Source organism: Emydura macquarii, unplaced genomic scaffold (genome assembly GCF_026122565.2).
Source record: "Emydura macquarii macquarii isolate MOO-44397 ecotype Brisbane River unplaced genomic scaffold, CSIRO-AGI_Emac_v2 contig_629, whole genome shotgun sequence".
NCBI lineage: Eukaryota > Metazoa > Chordata > Testudines > Chelidae > Emydura > Emydura macquarii.
Genome location: NW_027130766.1, coordinates 9190444 through 9216553, shown reverse-complemented (window position 1 = coordinate 9216553; position 26110 = coordinate 9190444). Strand labels below are relative to the sequence as shown.

Here is a 26110-nt window from a genome sequence, read left to right as displayed (position 1 = left end):
AAAATGCTTTCCACAGGCCTGGAAGAGAAGCACCCTGAGCAGCAGGCACCTGCCAGAGGAGTCATCTTATAAACTCAGAAAGCAGAAAAATACAGATTAAAATCTGTAGCAAAATTCAGCAACAGCTGCCAAAGTGATATAAACTGCCCTGCCTCAACTGGGGCTAGTGGATTGCTGGGGAGACACTCTCAGTGTGGACGGAAATAGCTCTGGGACTCCAGCATGGAAGTGAATTGGGATTAGCTGCTAAGGCAGATCCTGGTCATTTTACTGAGTTCCTGCAGCACCAACGTTTAGACTGGTTAGATATCACCACGAGACCAGTCTGCATGGCTGACTGCATTTTTAATCCACTTTCCTATAACAGTTGCAAGGACTGATACTCTCTGTTCTGCATCTTGAATGGTACATTTTAGATGGTGGTGCAGATGTTGGGCAGCTGTTAGTGGATGAAGTGCTGCCTGGGATTAATTCATGAGAGTCCGGGGTGGGGGAAAATGGATACTTGAGTGACCAGACCCACGTCTGAATTGAACGGTTCCTCTAGAACATTAGCAGGTTGAAATCCATTAATTCCAGTGCTCCCTACACCCTCGACCTGACTCCCCCATACGGACAGTGTGGCTGCAGAGATAATCCTCTCCCCTGCAACAAAAGCCAAACCAAACCTTCAGTCCCCCATGAGCTTACCCAACCTGACTTCTCCTTCTGTGTTAGGCATGCTGCTACCCATCCGTTCCACGCAGAACACGAGGCGTGCTCACAGAGAGATTCCACACATTCCTTCCAGCTGGAACACACCAGCATCCGTCAGTGGTTTCCTGGCCAATTCCACAACCACCCTTGTTATTCTAAGGTGGCAAGGGGAAGCACTCCACCCTAGAGACCTGTTTGGAAGACTGCTTCCCCCAAGATGGCAGCTCCATAGACACTCAAATGCAATGCCAATTTATCAACGCTGGGTTCATGGGTGTCAGCTGGTCACAAGCCCATGTCACTAGATGGGCTCTGCCTATCTCCATGTTAGAACTGTTGCTTCTCTCCAAAGTTTAATAGGGGGTTTCAAGGAAGTGAACATGCCTGATTGCACAGTGATGCCACAAACTGTATTAATGAAAAGCAAATACAGAGATAAAGGAGATTTTAAAACAAGTAGTCAAGTTACTAGCCAAAGAGAAATAAAAGTCATAGCCTGCATTTCCATTATAACTGAGACAGCAGCTTTTCATGTTGCAACAAAGATCTATTAAGGAGGAAAACTAAAGATATCACTGTGTGTAAAGATGATTCCACTTCGACTTTGAGAGCTTTATTGTTTCAACAGGTAATTTAAATATTAACTCCAAAAATAGTCCAGGTTACCGATGGAGGAATCTGTATTTTTTTAAAAAAAGTCCAATTGGGCATGACAGGCCAAACTCTCAAATTAATCTGGTTTTCTACCAGCAACACACATGTGAAATGACTTCTCTTTTCCACGGAGAGAGCCACCCACCCACGACTTTAGAATTCCTGATAGTTGACAACTCATCCACAGCTACAAAAGCCAACAAATCTTACACAAAGCTTCTCCGGAGCTGCTCCTCCTAGGACAGCGGTATTTGATCCTATTGTTCTTATAGTTTTCCAGGTTAGAAAAGACAGCATTGGAAACACACCGATTTCATGTTTAGACTAAAAAGGAATGCCAACACTATATTATTTGGAAACCAAGAAACTTATGACTGTTTCATAGTGATAACAGTAACCCAGGCGACAGTCTCCGCACAGAACTTGAGATCTCATTTTCTCTTGCTAAATTGCTTTTCTCATCTCCAAACTTTTACAGGTTTGAGGCACATGCGTTATGGGGAAATATGACTTCATTCCAGAGTTATGCCTCTGTAGTTTCCCAGGAAATGCTCTGCAGTTGTTCTACACAGCAACTGTGTTGCATGTTGTTACTGTCATTCCTTGGCTCAAGAAGTCCCATTTGTTTCTCTCAGCTTGCCTGCCACTGCGGTGGTGCGCCACCTTCCCTTCAGTGTTTACACAAGTTTAATTTTTAAAAAATTGTTCTTAAAAACCTGCCATTCTTCAAAATTGTTCCTTTGGCTACAGTGAACATGTACTTTCAGCTACCCGTTGTGGACAACATAATCACGTCCGGCCTGACCCACTGATTGCAGGGGGCTCTGAATCAGGCCCTGTGTGCACTCCATGCATACGTAGGGAGGCTATGACTGTTTAGCAGAAGAGGTGTATGTCTTAAAATGTACCCGGCTTGGTTTATTTCAGACTGTACTTTCAGAATTGGTTTTTATAGTGAAAATCAGTTTGTTTTTTAATTTTGAAGGAAAAAATCGTAAAGTTTTAAAAAATAATTTACCACCTATTTGCAGATGTGTGACTGAAAGTGGCAGCTCACAGAGGAGATTTAGAAGGTCAACTACTAATCCAAAGATGCAGTGAAATATCTAAAGACTCGGAACACCATGTACAAGTTGATGCACTGTTCTGGCCCTGTCTGATAATGAGAGATAATACACCCACTGTAGTGTAAGAGCAATGTTCTTTTCATTGTACTTTGCTATATGACATACTGTGAATGACAGTTGTGTGAGGACAAGGAACACTAGCTAGACAGCAACGGGCTCGAACATAACTGATGTGAAGTTTTCTAGGCTGGATGCCAGGAAAAACAGACACACCATCCAGGAGCCATTTTCAGTAGTTATAGACAACTGCAGCAAAGATCCCCTCCCAGTCCCTACATAAGATGGCTACGGTTTAAAATTCCTGTATGAATCATGACTTTGTGGTTTGAATTCTGAAGATCTCTGAACATACTGGAAAGTTTCGATATGCACCTGAAAACCTTGCCATTAGGGGGTGCAAAAGGACTAAGTTTTCATTCCAAAACAAAATCAGAGGAAGTCCAAAGAAGCTGCAGTCATCATTACCAGCACAGTTGATTTCTTTTTGGGGAGAGGGGGAGAATGTTAGCTAAATCAATTCCTTGTTTTGTCTTCCCTGTGATCACACCAAGAAGACAGCCAGCCACACTGCAGATGGAATTCAATGTGAAACAATAGGTGCTCTTGAAAAACAGGGCCTGGAGAATGCTCCTCCACTCACTCTAGGCCTAGGTGGAGAGAAATTGATTAATGCTCCACTGAGTCATCTCACTCCTCTTCACTTACCGACTCCCTGAACACACAATATTAACTACCAGCTGAGAGGGGCTAACAAAGAGCAGCGGCCAATGGGTCTTCTCTAGATGCACAGAAGGGTAAAATGAACTGTGTTCTAAGCCAGTGAAATGTAGGAAAGAGGATAATGTCAAGAACAATGGACAAATCATTTACTATCTAGACAGAGGAAACACCAAAGAGAATCTGCTACATTGGCTGGATTTTACTGGGTCCAGCCAATGACCTAGAGCTCAAAATTCCTAAAATTAGATCTAAACATTCAGTTTGAGTTTCAGTAAGAAAGTTCTGTAATTCCAAAGTCTGCCTTGAAAGCCATGAGGCAGCAAGAGAGAGTAGTGAACTACTGAATCCAAGAATCCATGTACTTAACACAGCCACACCCTGGTTTAAAGAGCTACTTCACTTCCCCGTCAAATGGGTTAAGAAGCAAATCTACAGCTAAAGGTCTCTTCCAATCAGGGCTGACTGTGACCCATGAACATCGTTTGCTGCTGGGACTAAGGTGTATATCTACGATGATAACCAACAAACTATCTGAAAGAGAGAAACCCCTCCAGGCTCTCCTGCGGCAACCCTCTGCATTCCTTAACTGCGACAAAGGGAAGGGAGCAGTAACAGCAGCCTTCTCCACTCCACCCGGCCTCACTGGATGTTGTCCAAGCAGTGCTTTTTTTTTTTTTAAACTTTAAGCTGAACTGAGAGGCACATAATCAGTTACTGAAGGAATGAGGGTTTCAGCCGTGACCTCTGCCCAGATCCCTCATATCTCAAAACACAGCTGTCCCTTCTGAAAACAAGTCTAACTTCTCTTGCAGAAGAATGGGCCAATACCGACAGTTCTCCTGACCACTGCCCAAGATCTGGCTAATGATCACCCACGGCTGAGGCCCCAAAGTGTAACTGCGATTGTTCTGCTCGATTTTCCTGAGAAAGAATGGACTAGCTGCATGCCGGTGGCACATGGAGCTACAGTTATCAATCACTATGTACCATTGTTACTGCTACAAGAGAAACAAATGCCATAATCAGGCACAGCAGCAAAACAGAGGAACTGTTGAAGGCCCCAACTCTTCCATGCCCCAACACAGGCAGCTTAGAAAAGTTTAGCTGGTTTAAATGGAACGTTTCTGTGGCACAGAATGGTTACACCCAGCTCCTTTGAAGTAAACTCCAGTGACTTCATAGTCGAGGATGGAAGCGAGGGTTATTACTAGGACCACTAAAGTAGAAAATAAGTTCCTGAGCCTTTAACAAGGTTTTAAAACCCTCATGCTGCCAGAGCCGACTAGCTGTAGAACAAGCACTCAGATGTTTAATGACACTTAGTACTATTATCCACACACTGGCCCAGCTGCACCAAGCGATGCCGGTTTCAGCATACTATTACCAGCTCCCAATTTTTTAACCGAAGCCTAAACTTTGCTCAGGGTGAGGTGGCAAGTGTATACAACTTTCTAGGAGACAGCATTAATGTTGGTGGCGGTGAATTATCGGCAATCATCTTGCTTATAACAGCTTTAAAATCTCCATGTGCCAGTAAACTTACCAGTGCAAACGGAGAGCATGAAGGAAAGCAGACAGGCCCTCCATGATCAGCAGGATTGCCACTGTCAAGGTAGCAAAAGCAGCAAATATGATGAACAAAACAAAACCTCCACCCAAACTTCTCACACTGAGGCCGATGTGGATGACCATGGTCCAGAGCACCTCCGAAAGCTCTGTAGGGAGAAGAGCAGGAAGAACGTTGATTATTTCAGGATGGTTGTGAAGGGAAGTTTTATTTCCCTGAGAGTTCATTGGCTTTACAGTGATGTTCAGAAACATCTGGGGCTGTGTCTAGCACCGCAGGAGCCGGAGGGATGGTTCCATGTGGGCTGCTTGTATAGAACAAGAAGTGCTCGTAGCCAGGTAACTCAAGACCTAAACTCCAATTCTCTGCACAGGTTGCAAGGCCAGAGCTCCCATTTACTGAACCCTATACATTCCACCTACATCTTCTAAGCCCAGGAAGCTCTTCATAAACACAGCTGCATAAGTGGACTCCGGGCAGCAACCACTCCTGCATCTTATTACAGATCCATTCCCGCATACAAGAATGGAAGGACACTGCAGCTGTGGCACTATACGAGAGGGGCAGGGAATTTAAAGACGAAACTTGGCCAAGGATTTTTTTCCCTGTAACCTCCAGTAAATGACAATTCTGGTCTATAGAAGATTTATACGTGAAACTGATCCTACTGCACACACAGACCATATCACAGGCTGGCCAAAGCACAGCCCGTGAGCCAAAGGTGGCTCCATGAAGGGCTACAAGGTATTCCCCTCATCCAGCATGCCATGCTTCATCTTGGTGTTGGTAGTCTAAAGAGGTTGCAGCTCTGTGTTAAAGGTGACGGCAGCTGCAATCCGCTCCATTTTATGCGGATTCCTTTGGGCTCCTGACAAGTTGCTAATTCAACCCCCACAGCTGAGCTACATTTAGGCACCACGGCCAGAAGTGCCATCATTCTGTACACACTCCTTACGAAACAAGTAAAGCAAAGGCTAAAATTCTGATTACATCAGTTAATACACCCCTGCCACCATTACCCCAGCACTGCCTGACCCTATCACCTGGGGACCCAATGCACCCTGTATTCACACCCTACATACTAGTGGAATAATCTTTGTACAAAATATGCCTTGTGAGGTATCATTTGAAAACTAATAACTTGCTGGTCAATATCACGGTGAAATGTATGTAGCAATATTATATGTAAAGTTATGAACATAAGCTAAAATATGTTTATCAGACAAATCTGGAGAGGCAGTAAACCAGTTCCTCAAAGACAAGCTGATACCTCTAGCCAGGTGTCAAAGTTGACTGGCATTCACCGGTCAAGTGGCCATTCTTTGGCAGCAAAGCAGGGCAGGAACAGATCGATTTTCATTTTAACAATTGACATGGAACCTCTTTCACCCTGAGATTCCACTAACCTCTAAGCTGGAAGGAACTTTATCTACGGGTAACCCTCAGGGAAATGCATTTCAAAGGGTGACTGGACTATAAAAGTGAGGGGCAAACACACCCCCAGGTTCTCTCTGTCTCACCCAAGATGACAAAGGAACCACCCTTTGGACTGTGTGAAAGATCCTGACTTGAAAATTTGATCTGCACTTTACAAGGAGCGTGGTAAGGATTTTACCTGGAACCAAGTCTAGTTTGTCAAGTCTGAACTACTAGGAAGTGTTTTATTTTTCTCTCTTGTAACCATTTATGACTTTAGCACCTTGTACTTGTACTCATTTAAAAGCTCTCTGTAGTTAAACTTTTTCTTTAATCAGAATTCTTTAATCCAAACAAATCCAGTGTTGTGTTTAAACTGACTTGTTTGGTAACTCCAATTAAGGTAGCAGACAGTTGCACATTGATTCCTTAGGGGACAACGAGCCTCCAATATCTGAGCTGTCCAGGAGAGGGCTGTTGATGAGCGGCCCACTTTGGGAGCTACAGCAGCAAGGCATTGTGAGGCACCCCAAGTTTGCAGGGCAGGTGGTGACAGCCCCTCACTGGTGTGGATTGCACCCCAGAATGCAACTCGCACACAGGGCAGTTTCTCCCCGTTGCACATACACACATGCATGCCATCTCCCCAGTGCCTTTTTGTCCAAGTTGATCTTGAAACACTGACCACACCTCCAGCTTTGGGAAAGATACTTACGTGCATGGGCCAGGCTGAGAGCCCAAAGCCGCAGGTAGGACGCTGTGTTGGAAATGCACCCCAGACAGTACTCAATGGTATGGATGGCCTGATGTACCACTGTATCCCCAAAATCAAACTGCAGAAGGAAGAGCAGAGCAAAGAGGAAGTGAGATCAGATGCAAGGTGGTTTTAATGAACAAGGCTTGGCAGATTAGGGAAGCAGCTCACTGTCTATGGCTATTACAAGGGTACTATGTTTCCAGTTTGGGCTCTTACTGATCATTTCTTCTACTGGCCATTTGGATACAGATCCTTTAGGAAGATTACATCAAATATAATTTCACAATTGCAGTGAAAGTTGACAATTTTTGCTAAGTCTGAGACACTAATTTGAAATAATCATCCACGTTGCCATTTGACTGACTAAAAAGTGTCTAATTTAATATAACAGGCAATGAAAACAGTTATGATTTGATCCAGGATTTTACCAGGAAAAGACTGTTCAGTAAAAGTGGTTCTGTATGAACACCCAGGTAATGAGTATCTTTCTACAAAAGAGGAGAGGGATTACAAATACTGTTTTCCTTCTCCATAGGAATGAGATAAATGTATGAAATAAAATCAGAAAAATCTCGAGACAATACTGCATCTTTAGCATTGCTGTGGGAACAATGGAAGCGATCTTGTAAGAGCAGGAATTGACTCTTTGTGAAAGAAGAAATAATGCACAAAGTTATCTTGAAAAAAAATCTCCTCTCTGCTTCACTTTTTCATCTGCAGAGTCTTTATGCCTTCCAACCATTTTGGCAATCAATTATAAAGTGATTTCAGAATAAATGTAGGATTGTTCGCCACATTGCAGTTCCATGTTATTGCATCTTGGAGTTAATCCAAGCTCTGAACATCTCAGAACATGTTTCTAAAGGGGATGCAGAATTTTATGACACCAAGTGATCACTGCTCTGAAAGGAGTACAGCATGCTATTTTTATTCTTGTTCCCCCCTTAAATAGCCAAAGCAATAAACATTTCAAACAACTATGTCAAACTAGCGGTCGAGCCCAGATCTCTTTCTTCCTAGGAGCATGAACTGCCAGAATTCCTCAGTAAAACCTGTTCTGGTAAACAGAGTCCTCTGCCCAGCACACGCAGCAAGTCAGCGTAAAATAAACTGAATCCCATAAATATTTAAACAATAAGTACAGTGCATGGCAGAGGCAGTAAATAATCGCTAGGCAGATTATCATTCCTGTGCTTCAACCCAAAGACTCTCACGGGATGGCTGTAGCAGACTTCTTCTAGCCTTATGGGTTAGTTTTCAATCTGCCTTTTTTTTTTTTTTTTTTAAGTGCTCGTGTGATTTCATATAATTCAAATGTGATTAGATAAACCTGCATTAGGCCTGTTTCACCAACTCTAGGATTTATTCCTAAATGCAATAGCTCTCTTAAAAGGTCCATGGTCAGCAAAATTTACAGAAGCAAAGTATCTCATTGCAAAGTTTCCATAATTCCACTGCTTTTCCACACTGACAGTTGTTTCAGAATTATGCATTTCAGGTTTACTGTCTGTCTATTACACAGCTGCCCTCATACAGCCCTACACTAAAAAAGGCAACTTGGTAAAGGGTAGATATGAGAGTACACCGTGTGGGGTGTTTAGAATGTGCTTAGTTCTAGGAGACTTCGCTACACTCAACACATTCAAAATTAGCTTCACTCATACACCTACAATGGATCGGACGAAATTCTGCTACTGGTTACGTGTGAACTGCACTGACATTACTGGGATTACACACAAGGAACTAGAAGCTGAAATCTGATCCTTTAGGTCAAGTCTTGAAACAAGTGCTGGTGTCAGGGGATGTTATACACTTAGGTTTCTCTGCTCTACCGTTTGGATAAACTGAACATCCTTGTCCTTGAGGGTGGAGAAGAACTTTACAGTTATTTCACCATCAGACCAATATCCATCATTGTATCAACATTAGTTACCAGAGCCCCAAACAGTATTGGGCTAGATAAAAATGTAAATGTAAAAAAAACCCAAATCTGAAGAGGTAGTGTGGGAACTGGAATGGAACAGGGATTTGTGCTTTTCTTGGCTGTGTGGAGATGATAGAGCTACACTGGTACAGAGTCTACTACTTAGCATTCTAGCATCATTTATTGCCATAACAAAAAAATCTGAGGAAGGTTTTGTTGATGCTGAAGCAATCCATATATCTTTATCAGGGTATGCACCAGCTTTCTTGAAGACTGTGCAAAGGCCTTTTGCGTGGACAACCCACATACAAGTCTATTTAGACAGAACAAGAACAAAAAGCACACAGGAATACCAACAGCACAGACCTACAAATGGAACAACTACTCTTAAGGTTAACATACTGCCTCCAGAAACACAACTTGTTACCTTGGCACTGCTAGAGCCTAGAAAGACACCCACCCAAAGAGAATAATCTATACCACCAACTCTAGGACCACCGGAGGTAGGAAGAACATGAAGAATAAACGGTCTTTTGGTACCAGGAAGAGCAGAGAGGCTGGTTAGATTTAACAGTCTGCTCCCAAATGGTATTTTATACTTCTCCAACTCTCAGACATTCAAACACAAATAGTCAGATTATAAGCAATTCTCACCAATAAACCCCCTCTTTCAAAGAGAAAAATATTGATTCTCTAGTTATCAGCAAGTCCAATTTTGTATGTTCCAATATTTGGCTGCATTTGTTTAGTGGCAACATTCAGTCAATAAAATACCTAGCTCGGGATGATAGCTGGGAAAAAATCTATAAGCAGTTTGCAAAAAAAACCAGACATTCCCACTGACAAAACAGATGCAATAGAAAGTATTAAAGCAAGAGAGACTTGCTTCTCCAGCAACTCCACAATAAACATTTAGAAGCCCCTTGTAGATCTTTTGATCAATAGGTGAGCAGGTCAACTAAGAAGGATTTACAATCTAAAAACCGAGGGAGATAAAAAGCAAACAATTTAAAGAGATGCAGCAATTCAGACAAGCTTTTTTTTAAAATGGAGATATTGTAAGGAGTATTAGAAATGGCTTATGACATGTAAATAGCTAGATCTGATGGAAAAACAAGTTGTGTGGCATAAAAAAACCCATGTGTTAATTCAGCAGATGATTTACATCAATGAGAAATGGCCCAGAAACATATGAATGCAAAGCTGGCTGTAATCTTACCACCTCATCCTCTGCAGGCTTGTAAACATAAATTTACATTTAGTGTGGCGTCCCGCAAGCATAACATTAGTCATGAACACAAGTGTAATAAATCCCTATTAACGTGATGTATTCAATTGGTAGCACTTAACATATATTGTGCAGGCTGTATAATGCATACCTATAACAGCGGACTACTCTATGCAAACAGGCAGTAGAATGTCCCCAAGAAGATAAATAATATCGCTTTCTCTTTTCCTCTTCATGTGTGATAGGAAAGGCAGGGCGGTTAGGGAAATGTTAATCAACGTGAATTTGAAACAAGAGTTGAGTACTTAAGAAATACAGCGCTTGGATTTATTTTAAGACAGGTTTACAATGCCAGAGAGAGAAACAAACAGGGTAACAAATAAACAAACAATTATCATTTCAACTGGAGTGTAAACTGGGTAAAGTGTGTCTGTGGCAACTGCCTAGATTTTATCGTTCAGCCCAAAAGGGTAAAAAAGCTAGCCTGTCAGACGCCCATTCTTTGTAAGAAGAGTTCAGACAGAAAGGGCAACATACTCCCCTTGACCTGTGCAGAGAACTTTCACTGATATTAACAGTCATGAGGATGACTAAAGGCCGTGTGAAGAAGTAGGAAATTAGAACAGATCTTAATTTCTACTGTTCCAGTTTCACTGGCACTGTTGTTACTGAGTTAAGAACTTAAACTAATGAATATATTAAGCAGGAAATAACCCCATTAATTGGGGGTTATATAGTTTTATAATCCTGAACTAATAGATGATCAGACGTTTACCTCATCCCCATCTTCAGAATGGGTAGAAAGCTGGTCATGTTGAATAATCTCTGCATCCTCCTCTGTTGGTCCATTGCCTACCCGGATCCCACCAAAGTTGTGAGTTCCCTAATACATGCACAAAGAGAAAGAGCAGAGAGTTACTGTGGTTTAATGAGACACTTGCGGAGGGGATCAGAGAATGCACTTTGTACACCTCCAGAAACCAGCAGCAGCTCCTCGAAGAAAACCACATAAACGTTAAGGTCAAGACATGCTTATATTTCACAAATTGAGAGTACTGCTCTTCCTGCTTGAATGGGAAACACCTGCTTATACCTGCTGGGTCTGAAAAACAAGGACACCTCTTCGAATGAATTTTTGATGTAATAAAGCTTTGCACAAAATCATTTCACCTTTGACCAAGAGCCATACGCTCTCCAAGTGGCACCCAGGCTGAAATTGATGGTTTCTGTGCAACAATTTGTAAAAAATTTCCAACAGCTTTCACAACTCCTGGCATCTTTGACAGAAAGGCCAGTACTGCTGTATGTTAAATAAATCACTTAATGGCAAATAGTGATACAGCATTATTCCACATGCTAACAGCAAATATATATGCCTGCTCCGCACCAAAGTGTACCAGGAATGCCTATAGCACACATTGAGAGGGCTGGGGATGTGATGGGAATCAGAGCTCCCCTTACACGGAAGTTCTGGAAATGATTCCTTTTATAGGCATTTGCTCAGACATTCAGTACTGAAGACACAACCATCCTTTGGTCCGTCCTCAAACACTTTGCTCTAACTTCACTCAGTCTTAACTGATCAAGTTAGTGAAGTTAGGACTGCTTCACTTTGCAAGTTCAAGTGTAATCACCATTTAGTTACATTAAATCTGTTACAGATTTCATACCCCAAGTAAACAATTAACACCATCAATAATGACATGCACATTTGTTCTTTGACATCATCCCTTATAGTAGAGCTTTCATGCATTGTAAGTGTAATTTAAAGACAATGAAAATCCAATTTGCACTTAACCTTATTTTCAGGAATCCAAACAGACAGCAACCAACATTTGCACGCCGTAGGCAGATTTCCATTATTTTCATTTTCATTCAAAAATATCCAGTAACACGGAGTAAAATACTTATCGCCAATCTGAGACACTACTTTATATGTTCAGAACTTTAAAACTTGACAGACCTAAAGGATGCGAATTTAAAATGCAGTGAATGTGATATGACCTGACCTACAACTTTAGCATCTGCCCTTAGATAGTGGTGTATTTAGCAGTTATAGCTGTGCATATAGTAAAGGCGATTTTGGAAAGTTCCCATAGACAATAGGAAAAGTCCATCTGAAGGTATTCTGGAGATGGTCACCTAAATAAACTCTAGGTGCCAGAAGCATTTCAGCAAACAAATATTTTGGGGTATGGAATGTACACAAAATGGCTTTTAAATTCAAAACATATAATTTAAGGATGACTATGAAAAACAACAAAGCTCAAACTTTGTGTCCTCCAGCTCTGCTTTCATAATTCATCAGGATTCTGGTGACATGGAGTAAGAGTCTAACATGCTTATTTTCTCACATTAATGCACTGATTATTAGTGTAATGCATTTATTGTAACAGGCTGATTTTCAAAGCCTTGTTTTTGTCTTGATATAATTTATTGTCAGGACAGGCCAGTTGTCAAACTTGGAACTCATTTATTTAATTCATGTCAGATTATTTCCAGATAGGTGGCTAATAAAAACAGAATATAGAAAAAAGTGACTCATTAAGGACAGTACGAAGTATATTTCTAGATAAGAGTGATAAGGTTTGTGTTTGGATTCTGATTTGAAACTAGCATTGAAGTGTTATAAGTTACAAACAGTGTGAGTGTTAGCTGATGTTCTGCTCATCACATTTCTAGCCACTGGAGATCTGTGGTCATGGGTTATTTCATCAATGCATGATTAACATACAGCTTTTTCCTCATGCACTTGGCTCATGCATATTCTCTTTGGGTTCGTGTCAATTGCTTTAGCTCAACTCAAGTCAATACAGCCATGACATTTTACATCACCGTGGGAGCTGGCCCTCTGCTGAGCATTGGATCAGATCATGTTAGAAGAGGTGTGTAAATAGCCTCATTCACAGCTGGCCTTTTTACACACTTAATACATTTGATGGATCTCTCTCTCTCTCACACACTCACACACACACACACACACACACACACACTTTACCAGATGTGTCGGCCTTACAAAAAACTGTTAGGAGTGTTATTTATTACAGATTTGTTATGGACATGTTTAATATCTAAATACTAAACCTGACCTTAAGTTGGTCACTTATTACAAGACTGAGTGCAAAATCCAATTCAGATAATTTATTTGCATGACTTAGTGTCTTTGGATAAAGAGGCCACATTTCATGAGTGTTACAACCATTTGAAATATGGTCTTCTGGTGAAGCAAGTCATGAAGGCTGCTTCACTCACTAGTTGGCAGTGGGCTTTGGCCATGGACGGTAGTAAATAGATTTACACACAAACCAATAGAGAGTTGCAAGTGAACTCTGTCTGTACACAGCCATTTCACTGTAACAGCAGGTTCTGTAAGTCTCCATAAAGGAGGAGAAAAAAAAATCCATTCCTGTTGATGTGAAGCCACAGGGTTCATGCCGCTGAAAGGACCACACATAGGTATAACTTTTTGGAATATGGAATGTAAACAAAAATGTTTCAAACATAAGAGGTCAAACCTGGTTTATAAAAACAAATATGCAAGAACGTAAAACAAGGGGATTTCATCTTGGAGGTAGGACGATAAGGCATTCTTATGGGATAGAATCTCCTTAGCATTTTTCAGAGAAGGGTCTTTGCATTACAGGGTCGCTTTGTTATTCTCCTTCATTTGTGTGTATAGCTATTTAGGATTGTATCACAATTATATTGAGGGTAGTGGAATTTCTCTCTCTGGGAGAGGGACTGCGTCACTATAGGGGTGATCTCATAACCCACTTATGACGTGCAGATATGTATAGACTTATTCAGAGGATTTGGAGTATAATTTATTTTAAACCAACTCCCATCTTTAAATCCATCATGTGATTTTAAAGCCACTCACTGTTGCAGCCGCTGCTGCCTCTAGTGTCTGCTCGTTCTGGACTGTGCTGACTTGGCCCTCCACAGGCTGCCCTTCCTGATAGTGAATGGAAGAAAGAAGGGGAGAGAGGAAGAAAAACAAAAGAGAAAGGGAGACGAATGGAGGGGATATGGGAGGATGGAAGATGGTCAGAGAAGGGAGAGGGAGTGTCTTTAACTGAACTGTACTTTGACGGACTATAACATCCTAACAGCTGTCTGCCACACATGCAAGGAGAATTTTCGAGTAGTCTCAGTGCATGTCTGCCAGGTTCCTGCATTTTATATATGTTTAAGTACAGCTGCATAGCCACAACACACAAAGATACCCTAAGAGACAAGTTCTCACATTCACAAGCAAGGTTGAGTCTTATTTTTATATCCAAACTCCTTTAATCAGGCTGATGACATCACTGTCGACCAGTTCGTTAATAATTACATCTCTGCTTCTGCACTTTGGCAACCCAGGAAAGTCACAGAAATGAGGCCAATAATCAATGGCATCTGTGCTCCCACATGGGCTGACAGTGCCCAAGCAGGATGTATTATTGTACATTGGCATCTACACACAGGTTTTCGAATGCAGAGTTGGAGCTAGATCCAGATCTCAGAGGCAAGCAGGCATCACCTAGTGTCTGGTAAAATCCACTAGTCTTTGTGCAAGTGTGTGCACAAAGGTGGTTTCAGAGGTCATGCCCCAAGGTGAACCTACATAGCCAAGATCAGGATGGAGCCTGCAGCTTTTGAACTACTAATAGTTTTAATCAGAAGTACCAAAAAGACACCCACCAAATGCTTTCTCCTTAAATATTGATGGCGAAGGACCAACGGTTTAGCTACCAGCATCCATGGCACGCAAAGCAGCGCAACCACCACCAGGAAGCACTGAAGCCCTAGCTGTGGAAAAAAACAGAGACACGGTGGTGGGTGATGCAGTCAATGTTCCATTCCCGCTGAAGTTCTTTACAGAACAGGTCTCATGCACATTGCAACTTTAAACTGTGAATAACTCCCAGCTACAAGTGTTTCTTTGGCATACAGATCTTTAAAGAACACTTGTACCTGTTGTAACAGTCTATCACTTCCCAAACCAGCAGACTGAACTGTTCTTATTGTTCGTCTGAAGCGGCCGCACTTCGGACTGTGTTCACATCAGACTGTTCACGGTCAGCAAGGGGAGGTTGGTGACCACTTGCAGTGGAGACCTCTAAGGAAAATCTGAGTGGATCTGCAGGCAGCAGCCATACTCTCTCCCGAGTCTATGCTATGCATGTGTCTTAGCACGGAGTTAAAGGACACTATGCTATTGAAGTGGACAAAGTAAGAAAGCCCTAACCACTTCTGGTTACTAAAGAACCTGTGATATGTTGTGAAAAATAGGGGAGGGTATTTGGTGTCTTGAACATGCTCAAGAGCTGATCATTACTTTCAGGCAGACTTAGATTCTTTCTGGAGAAGTTCTTTGTTTCTCTTCCGGAGAATGTTGTGTAATGTTTTGGTTCAAAATTGTCTGTGTTCCCACCCTGGGAGAGAAAACAATCACCATAGAAAGAGCCTCTCTAACACCTTAGGATGCTTCAGGATACAGTGTGCTAATCATTAGGTTCTTGTTTCATGTTTTATTTCATCGTCAGTATTTAAGCTCTTTGGAGTGAAAGGCTCCGTCTAATATTACAAACCATCATTCACCTTGTATCATTTTAGTGAGACCACACACCTGTCCTTTATAAAGCATCTTGTTACTGGTATCCCCATAGGAGAAAAGAAACATGTTGATGAAATGGATTAGAAGGCTTGGTGCATCCTTTGAAGTGTGAGCATCATAGGCGGACCACTTATAGAAAATTAGGATAACAAGGTAGCCAAACAATGACGACATGAAAATCATTTCAGGAATAAACCCGAGGTAGATGTTCAGTGGTTTCTTGAAATAGCTACAGAGAAAGAAGAATTATTAAAGAGTTTGACATATATTAGAGCATCACCACATTTGATCAGAGTTCGATAAACTTAATGCAGGCTAAGACAGTCAAATTAACTTTTAATGGACAATACACAAAGGGAAAAGTCTTTAAAACAAATGAATCCTGAGTCTCGCATTTCTAAGGATCTTTAGAGCTAAATTTTTTAAACAAATATTTGATATGCAAATATAGTCTCATAGGATCAGAAATAACCATAATGAAATGTTTCCTGAATAATGAAATAACACATGTTGAATGCTCTCCATCTTAAAAGCTTAAAGGCATAAGGAGTTAGATGTGAGAATCTAATCTCATCCCGATAAAAATCGAATGCAAACATTCTGCACTAGTATATGAGGCAGTCTCCACCTCTGAAGTGTGTGTCCTAGTAAAACCAGAACACGGAGCACTCACATGTGGTTGAGAAGGCTCAGCGTGACACCAAAAAGCATGTGGATAATGCCAAGAATCACAGACATCTTCATCTTAAAGGAGTTGAGGAAAGTCAGCTTGTTGCTGGCGATATTCCAAATCTGTCATAAACATGGATTCAATTAGAATTAATGAGTGAAAGGAACACAGAGGAAGCAAAGAAGTGTTCACTTATTTTAAGCTGCACAGCACAAGATAGCTAATCAGTAACAGAAAGTAAGCATAGACAAACACTACAAATCAACACATTTTAAAATAAAACATTCAATCATCTGTTGTTTCTTCACTTACCAATCAACCTTAAATTCAGGGATTGTGGTTTCCTGTAACAGCTGATCTCATCAGCACCTAAGGAGAGCAAGGTCTGAGCCTTGCACATTTTCAAGACGGTCAGCTGTTTCAGGAGAAACACTGAAACTCAGATCTGTGACATTGTCTGAGAAAAAATCCTGCAGTTCCCTTTCCGAACGAACAGTCTTCTGGCCCCTAACACGAACATACCTCTCTAATGTCAAACACAGTCGGTTCTTAAGGGCAGTTTTCTGAATCCAGGCAGCTTATGAAGACTCAGTCAAATGGTGTTACCCAGAAATATACATTTCCAAGGCTCTACGGTGGCTTTTAGCAGAAAAAGATACAAAGTTTACTAGGAAATGCGTGATGGGCCCTCAAACCTAACTCCAGCGTTGTGGGATACTGCAGCCCTACATAATCAGGTAAAGGGGGTCAGCAAAAGAGAGCTTCAGAAATCCTACCGGTCAATATTTCAGTACCCTAAAGCCGTTATACTAATAGGCGACATATCAGATATCAGTAGTGGAATCCACTTCATTACCCATCTCAGTGTTTTCCTCAAAAGTTACTGCCCTGAGTTTGCTAAGAGAACACATACCCCTTTAGCTTGTGTAACAATGCACCAGAAAGCTACAGTCACATAAGCCTGAAAAGTGTCTAAGGCCACAAGTGGTGGAAGGAAGAACTCTTACCGGGTCGATGCCAAAAGGATATGGGCCACCAAAGACCCCGTTCACAGCAGGGTCCAGCTGCAGAACAGGGGTGTTCCGAAGCAAATCTTCTCTGTTTGGGTATAAACAGATATCAAGCATTAACAACTATAAAAAACTATGCTTACCACAGCAGAGCAGCTTCCTCCTTATCCACAAAGGGGAAGTGCACCTCAATTCAATTAACTGGAGTTAGTTACCCTTGTATCATTTGGGAACCTGCCTACTGAACCAGCATGTCAGCCTCTCCTGTGCAGTTCAATGCTCATGTGAGACTTAAGGGCAGGACCTTCCTGCATGAATCTGAACAGCCAGGCTCTTTGGCAACATACAGCTCAATAACTATTTCGGGTGGAGAGGGATCACCGGCCTGCTAGAAACTGAATTTGTGGAATGCACATGCAGGAGGAAGGAAGGAAAAATAAAGGCAGTCAGCCTCTTTCCACAAATTTTTAATAGTGCACCTATGGTTTTGTTAGGTGAGCCAGACCAGGAAGAGCCAACTGATACCCACTTTATCCAAAAGCAATTTTCACTTAAATATCTGAAGCTCTTTGTATTTCTTTACACAGCATGTGGCTTTGCTCCCTCTGCAAACATTTCCTAAAGAAATAATGCCGAGGTTCCTGCTGTGAATACATTCCTATGCAATCACAAATCCTGAAAAACAGATTCTGGTACATGGAACTCGACCTTGTAGTTTTGCTTTCCAAGGACCTAATTACTTACGTCCAATTGGCTCTCAAGAACATCGGCCGGACGCTCCACGATGAGCCAAACATATTAAGTGCTTTGGAGAAGCAGTCATTGTAGATAAGACCGGTATAAATGGAGAACACTCCCATTAACAGAATGATGTACCGACCACTAAAAATGGTGTTGAACATCTGTTTTAAAAAAAACAAACAAACAACCCAAACAAATCAGTGAGACAAGCACAACCTGCCCCCCAAAAATCTGTAACACAACAGAGGCACAAACCACCCAATTCCAGGGCAAAGGCTGCCTGTGATGGACTAAGCCCACTGAGCCTTTGCCAATCCATGGCAAGAGTTAAGGCAAGGTTAACAACTGCAAAGAGGACACAAATTGAGCACAGAGGACAGATGCCCAGCCTATCAGACTCTATTAGGTCTGACTGTCACATCTTCCATCTCAGGGGATGTACAAAAATATCACATTTGATGGAATTTCTTAAAATTGCGGGGTGAACTGGTGCCAGGGAGTATTAATCCAGAGATAAACACAGGATGGGCAGATGCTGCACCAGCTTCCCCCAAACTCTGCCAAGGAGTTTCAGTCCTGACTTATACCTGTTCATCAGGCCAAGACCTAAGTGAACATGACCAATTTAACCACATTTTGGAGAGGTTTTGGAAAGTGGGCTGTGAGCGAGAACAAGTTCGATGGCAGCTTACATCCACCTATCACTGGAAACAGCAGCCCAGGTGGTGAAAACCTCCCAGATTAACCATCAAACCACACTGTCTGAAACAACGATCCAGACACTTAAAATGCAAACAAAAGGAATCCCCACAATTCTGAGAAAGAACATTACTCTGTGGTCTATGGACTCTGGTTTGATATTAGTTTGCTCGTGTTCTTGACAAACTATAAATGAAACAGAAATAGTTGTACTATTAGCAATTTAGAGAGAAAAATCAGCATAGGTCTCTTTGCTTTAATACAAAACTGAGCTTGACCCAGCTCTTTACCTCATTGTCATTCTTCTGTGACAGAATGCGACTTTCCCGAACCACCATCCACACGGCAATTAACGTCATCAGGATTCCATGGCCAAAGTCTCCAAACATCACAGCAAACAGGAATGGGAAAGTGATAATTGTGTATGGAGCTAGAAGGGAGGAGAAAACAGATCAGACATATCTGTTTGGTTCTCCAGTTCCACTTACTCTATTAGCAATACAATTCATATATACATTCCCATCTTCCAAACCAGATCAATCTCCAGTGGAGATACTGAAAGAAACTAACACTACCACCGCGGGACTTATAAAAGCAGCTCCGTTCATGTGTGGAAATAAGCTTCCAGAAATATTTAACTAAACTGAAAAGGAAAGACGTTTATATCCTCTCTGATGTTGGCAATTCCTATCCCATCTCCCATCCTTCTCCTTAAGCCTCAGATCTGTGTCCCATGCAGACTTCTTCCTCTCATCCAATGCATCCATTATTTTTCACCTTAATAATCTTCCCAGAGGAAACACTGAATACTACTCAGTGTCTTGACGGTGGTGTAAGACTAAAGACAGGCACGAGAGAACACATCTGGAACAACTGTGCACTGATCACTAGCCTGGGCTGTGCAAGAGAGAGACTGGATTGTGTGTGACCTCAATCATCTCCTCCATCTCTGCCTTTCTCTCAACGGTAAGAAATATTTTTCTCTACTCTCTGGTCCAACTGGTTCCCAGACTTGACTTCAAGGTCTCATTTTGCAGTCTTTTACTTCTTTAAACCTGGCATATGAACAAGCGTCCTCAGTTACTAGAAAAACTATTCGTGCAGTTTCTAGGAGAAAATGGAAACAAACCTGCAGCAGTTTAATGGGATGCAGTTGCTCAAGTGCAAGAAAGCTGCAAGGTACTAAACCTTTCAATTTCTCTGGTCCCCTTGTAGTTATATTTGTGTTAAGATTTATTAATTAACATCTTGAATTTACCACAGATTACTTTTTTGGAGTACCTCTAACTATCAGGAATGCAAATTTAAAGTTATTAAACTTAATTTTTTTAAATCCTCCAACTAGCCTTATCAGCCAGTCCAAAAGACCAAGTACCTATTTATATTCTATCATCATGTCCCAGTTCTATCTCCAGCTATATTCTGATCTGCTAAAACCACACCTGCTTCGAGTCTGTATTTTGTGCCCCAGTACTCTTGTAAAGTGATATGCCTGATGTGCCTACCATCATGATAATTTAGCCTCAAATGACAACTCAGAGGGAGAAGTGAAATCCATAGAATGTAAAGTTTTCTGATAAGACTGATCACTCAGAGCACTTCTGCATTTGCCACTCCTGAAAGTGAATTATTCAGCTGATAGGAAGCCCTTCTTGCTTTGAACTCTACCACTCTTGGTTTAGTGCCCAGAAAATGGCTCTTTGTTGGCAAGAGTTTATCATTAAAACAACTTTGAGTGTAATGGAGTAGGTTCTACATCTCCCAGAACACTTTCACTCAGTGAACAGACACTGATTTTGCAGCACTGGTTTGCCACCAAGACGACATTGTAAGAAGATTCTGTGAAAGTTTTGGAAAGATCACACTCCCCTCATCCAGCACCATTTGCAACATGCTGCAACAGGAAGGTGGGGTGTTGCACAGCACAACCATCAAAACTTGCAAAGGAAAAGCTAAAAGTTTTACTCTTCCTACCAAAAAAAAAAAAAAAAAGCACACAAGTGTCAGCTAAGGCCAGCTGGCCTGTATGAAGAGCTTTGGGGTAATGTAAATAAAGTTAAGCAAGCAGTAAGTTTTGGTGGGAATTTCAGCACAAGAAATAATTTTACATGAGTTGGGGGTTATTACAACTGATCTAGGTAAATCTAAAAAAAATGGTTGGGTATAACGTTCTTGCTCAACAAGGCTCTCGAACTATACTAAAACATTAACAAAATATAATGCAGTGTGTATGCTAAGTAAGTCAAAGGGTCAGATCATCTCATGAGCAATGAAATGCAGGTCCAGCTTTCCTTTTCAGCCCTTTTGGGCTAAGATCCTGATTTTTCAGGCAAAGTACCCGTCATTTGCAAGCCATGAGCCAAAGAAATAACGTACCCACTGGGCTATAAGTTTTCAAAATTGTTCCCTCAACGTTAGCCAGCAATAATGTTTGTTTTATAATTCACGGTAACAGAGGGATAGGCTTACTCAGATAGCTGGGTCAATCCCATACCAGAGCTTTGAATATCAGGAGAGAAACCAGGCCACCAAGTCACCAGATCAGAGGTCCTAGGAATGGATCAGAGAGACGAACAGGCAGGTTGCGTGTTTACCTGGATTTATCTCCCGGTAAGTTCCAATGCCATATGCATCTACTATGTTCTGAAAGCCAGAAGTGAATTTGTTGGTTTTGTTGTATGTTGGCGGGGTCTGATTGGTTTGCATCCTGTTCAGGATGGATGGAACGGTGGATCCACTGTGTTCCTGTTTTAAAAACAAACTGGGGTTAGAGATGCAGCCTTCCCTTGACAAGCAAAAGACAGAGGGGCAGGTTTGCCTCTCACAGGCACCAGGAAAGCTGAAGAGAACTTGCATGTCCGTGGTCCACAATGCAGCAACACACTGCAGCCCTAGGAAAACATTCCTCCGCCTTGTGAGGTGGAGAGCATGTGAGCCGTACTAGCAGAAGGGGGATGGATGATGCCCACCAGGTTCACACAGGTTTTATGTAGGAGTGAATTTGCCTTTTCCAGGGAGGAACTGCCTTTAAACACACAACAGAAATACCCCATTTGAAAACATACAAAGGAGTAAGTGCAATTACTGGGCATCAAGTAGTCTTTGTTGCAAGGATTTCACACAAGCATTACTTTGACCACATGACCGATAGCCATCAGTAACCCTACATTAAGACAACCAGGGTATTTAGGAAACAAACAGTGATGCCAACTACTTTGCCAGACATGCTGCTAACAAGTAGGATTTGTGAAACTTCGGAAAGGATGAGTCAGACACTGCAGAACATAGGGCCAAATCGGCACAGCCCAAACAACAATACACAGGCGTAAGAAACTGTTCCAGACACCACTGAGGGCATGAGTGGGCACACTGCAAGATGGCCTAAGAGAAGCAGCATGTTGAGGTGTCTGCCATCTGGACAACATACAGAGGAAGCGGTCTAAGGCATTGGGAGTAGCCTGGAACCTGAACCTGGAGAACAAAGATGTGCAAAGACTATTAACAGAAATAGGGGGTTGCCCTCTGTTGCTTCTGAATGCAAAGCACATTACACGCACAGGGGGCTCGCTACATCCCTCCATTTCTCCCCACAAGCCCTGTTTCCCCCTTCCTGCCTTCCCCCCATGCCAGAGGTTGTGTTCCCTCCCATTCCACCCTCCCCCATACAGCAGGGGCTTGGTGTGTCCCTCCTCCCTCATTCTTCCTTGTCTGGGACGTGCTCAGGGATGTTAACATTTAGGAACTCTATTGGGAGGATGGGCAGTGCTGAGATGGGGTGGTATGCGGGAATCTATTGATGACTCCCATCAACCAGTTCTTTAATCTATAGCCAGTTAGAGGTGGTTTCAGCTGCTGTCTCTGCTAACCAGACACCAGGGATTCCACATGTGCCCCATTTCCTCCTGGTTTTCCAATTTTCTCCAAAACCAATGGGGGCAGGGGGGGATCTGCCTATGATGCCTAGAACGTTCCCTGAAATTTTGGAATTGATTGGATGGGACAGCCAAATTACTGCATGACAAAGAGATAAAAAAGCAGTAAGCCTGGAGCATGGGGCCACGTATGCTCGGCTAGACAGGTCTGTCGGAAGATAAGCTTGCTGCTGTGCCTGGCAGGCCACTAGTCATGTCTCATCAGCTGGGAGTCAAGCACACAGGCACCAGTTTTCCACCACTCAGACATGGCATGTACTCAGCATCTGACTTGCTTAAGCAGCAGATCTTACAGACAAACCATCTTACAGACAAAGTGCTTGCTGTTAAGAAGTATAAATGCTTCACTTCAAAACGGAGTATAGCTGGGATAACAAAGAAAAAGCGTGTCTATAGTGGAAATGGTTTTGTGCCGAGTGTGTGTTCCTGTTGATCATTAATTGAGGCAGGTACCCTAGTCAAGTGAGGACAGAGAACACAAGAATCTAAATTAAAGATTCTGTTTGCTTTAGTGGTTGGAAGGATTCCAGCAGATCAAATGCAACTCTTCTCCACAAGAAAGGTAATGTGAGTACTAGGGAAGGATTCGGAACAAAGGGAGCCAGTTCTCCAGGGCCTGATCCTCAAGGAGTTTGGCGCCCAAAAGAATTTTAGGGTTTTGTGGGAGGCAGAGCTATAGGTCAGCTCCGCAGCTGACGAGCAAGGCGGGTTTCACAAAAATGCTGATGACAGGAATTGTTTCCCTGGTGGACTCTGCACCTCTGAGGAGGGACATGTCGACTGTGCCAGCTACTCAGCTCCCTCCAAGGGAGGCAAGCATCACTGGCAGGCAGTTGGTGGGTGGGCTCCTTATTGGCCATGCATGCCAACCTGCAGAGCTCTAGTCATCTCTGTCCAATGAGCAGAGGGAGCCCAAGCTGCAAGCAGATCAGGAGACTTGCCCCATCAAAGGGGACAGTGCAGATATTGTTCTGGACAAGTAATCTCCATGTTTGACTTTATGGCACTATGTGCCCAAGCAAGCAACCAGCTTTGAAGTATCCCCAAGGTTTGTTCAGTCCATCTCTCTAAGCAGCCAAAACCTGCTGGAGCTCCAGACGCGAGCGTTTCTGGTAACCATCCTTGTTACAGCTTAAATAAAAAAGTGTCCTCTGTGAAGACCCTCATTTTTACACACAGCCTAAGGGATGTCGTTCAAACCCCCCAATCCGAGCCGGCTCCTCAGGCGCAATGGTCAGTCAGGAAGGCAAGCATTAAAGAGATCTGCTGAAGTTCTAAGGGAGGAGATACTCACAGTGCCTCTTCGGAGAGCAAACTGGATGGAGTCGAGGTCAGCGACAGGGCACCAGACTTCAGCAATCAAGCACTTCTGGGTCACGTCAATGTTACACAGGTTCAGCGTATGGTAAATAGCCTTCATCTTCCGCACTTTGATGAACCAGACGCGGATATTTTTAGCAGCTGCCTGCAGGACCCGCTGGCGATGATCCTCTGTTTGGTTCAGCACCTTTCATGGAAAAGCGAGACAAAGACTGCAGTGAAGTTTCAGTTGCAACTTGTAGTACACAAAGGGCACAAAACAGTTGTGGCTAGTGGCAAGGACATATGGACAAGCTTGATTTAGTGGAGGGCTGAGAGCCCAATGCCCCCTCACTGCTGCATGTCTGGAACTTGCTCTTTCGTCTCCTCACATGCACTCTAGATTAGACAAAAGCTACTCCTGGAAAGAAATATATAAATGGTTCTAGTCTATTTTCCTCCCCACCCCACCTCAAGTCCAGCAGATAATTCACAGGGAAAATGGGAATTGTTCAGATTCCCAAGTGGAGATTTTTTCCCCACCCCGTTTTAACGGATATTTGCTTTAGAAGCTGCAAACAGGGCCCCCACATGGGATAACTTTACCAGGGCCTGGCCCAGGCTGCAACCCCCATTACCATAGGAAAACATTTTTCATGGCTCATGAGATTTTCTGTCCGGGCTGAGGGATTGTGGTATGTGTGTGGGAGGGGGCCCATGGTACAAGTTTGTACTGGGCCTGAAAAAATTATGCTTGGGCCTGGCTGCAGATAAACAACTGTGCATACTGTGCATTGGAAGAGCTCCGCCTTGGGTGGTAGGGGACACAGGGAGCTTACTTTTAAAGGGTCAGAATTCATTCACATTTGGCTCTCAAAGCTGGCTGAGTAGAGAGGAAAAATGAGAAGGTGTTCTTTGGCAGCGTCCCACTGGAATGTGCCTCCAGATCAGGCCAAGACAGTTTCAGAGACTGGAAAGCCACTCAAGTTCAAGTGGAAATGGCGGTACGTGGCAAAGCTAGCATGTGCAGCTTGGAACTAAGTTGCTCCTGCATTCTTGTCCATTTTATGATTGCTAAGCAACTGCTCTCAGCAGCTTCGTGCTGGAGAGTTGGCACCTATAATTAAAACACCAGTGCCCAGTATTCAACGCCTTTTCATTGTAGCATTTGCATCTGATTCCTCTCCTGAAATGTTATTTCCATAAATCTCGCTGTACAGCAAATTCTTTTCAGTTTTCCTGCAATGCATCTTGCTTCCCTTCCTCTGGATTCAGCTGTGACCAAGCTGGCACCAGGCAGCTTCCCAGGTTGCTGATTCAGGTTTTTGCTAACCATTCGTTTATTCACTGCTTTCACTAACACCCTGAGTGGCAGCACAAAAGAGATCAATTTTTAATACAGCAGACCTCCAGGGCACCATGGTGTGAAAGTACTCAGACAGGCAGAAAACCTCTGGCAGCACCAGTGCTGTTTTTAATCAATCAGTCTCTGAACACAGATTTGACCATTTTCATCTACAATGACCATAAAGAAGAAATCTTCCTACCATCATGCATCTAGCTTTGAAGACAGACTCCTCTCTTACTCACGTGTGCATATTAACCCCTTGTTTGCTAATATGAATTTCAATACCAATGCCAATATTTACACAAAGGGATATTCACTCAGCCTTCTGGAAAAATTAAACCACCCTAGCTAGGCAGATGAATGGAACAGAGCAGAGAAACAAAATTATTCTCGGATCTTGCAATGTCAAAATTGTTTCATCTCACAGAAGATTCTATGTCTCTTTTAGCTGGAAACTGTTAGCACAAGCCATATCCACATCTAGCCTGGCCAATTAGTCTCATACAAATGGAATACCACCCTCAGGTTCATCTAAGCCACTCAGCACTCCGCTAGGATAAAGCAGCATTGACCCTGTTTGTTCTGCGTTATTACCATCTGAAGATCATCAATCCTGGTATTGACTCCAGAAGCCATTTCCTTCCTCTCCTGTGGTGTCTCTGGGCAGGGGTAGATGGAGGCCCGGAACCTGAAAGGCATGCAAAGCTCCTCAGTGGAAAA

The 26110-nt window shown here is 42.7% G+C and overlaps 1 protein-coding gene across 8 annotated transcripts in view; it reads right to left on the bottom strand.

Moving 5' to 3' along the window:
- ATP6V0A1 (ATPase H+ transporting V0 subunit a1) overlaps positions 1–26110 on the bottom strand; it is a 45999-nt gene that overhangs the window by 6000 nt on the left and 13889 nt on the right. For 3 of the 8 annotated variants that reach the window (XM_067541358.1, XM_067541360.1, XM_067541357.1), the window contains exons 9-20: positions 25985–26078; positions 24038–24250; positions 21406–21556; positions 19102–19241; positions 18116–18273; positions 17369–17459; positions 16365–16483; positions 15704–15920; positions 14776–14883; positions 10865–10972; positions 6896–7013; positions 4741–4912 (exon numbers count right to left, since the gene is read on the bottom strand). In XM_067541358.1, the coding sequence (XP_067397459.1) occupies positions 4741–4912; positions 6896–7013; positions 10865–10972; positions 14776–14883; positions 15704–15920; positions 16365–16483; positions 17369–17459; positions 18116–18273; positions 19102–19241; positions 21406–21556; positions 24038–24250; positions 25985–26078 (1689 nt within the window). Of the gene's footprint in view, positions 1–4740; positions 4913–6895; positions 7014–10080; positions 10099–10864; positions 10973–13969; positions 14045–14775; positions 14884–15703; positions 15921–16364; positions 16484–17368; positions 17460–18115; positions 18274–19101; positions 19242–21405; positions 21557–24037; positions 24251–25984; positions 26079–26110 lie in introns of all 8 variants that reach the window. The other 5 variants (XM_067541359.1, XM_067541356.1, XM_067541362.1 and 2 more) reach the window with 3 other exon arrangements.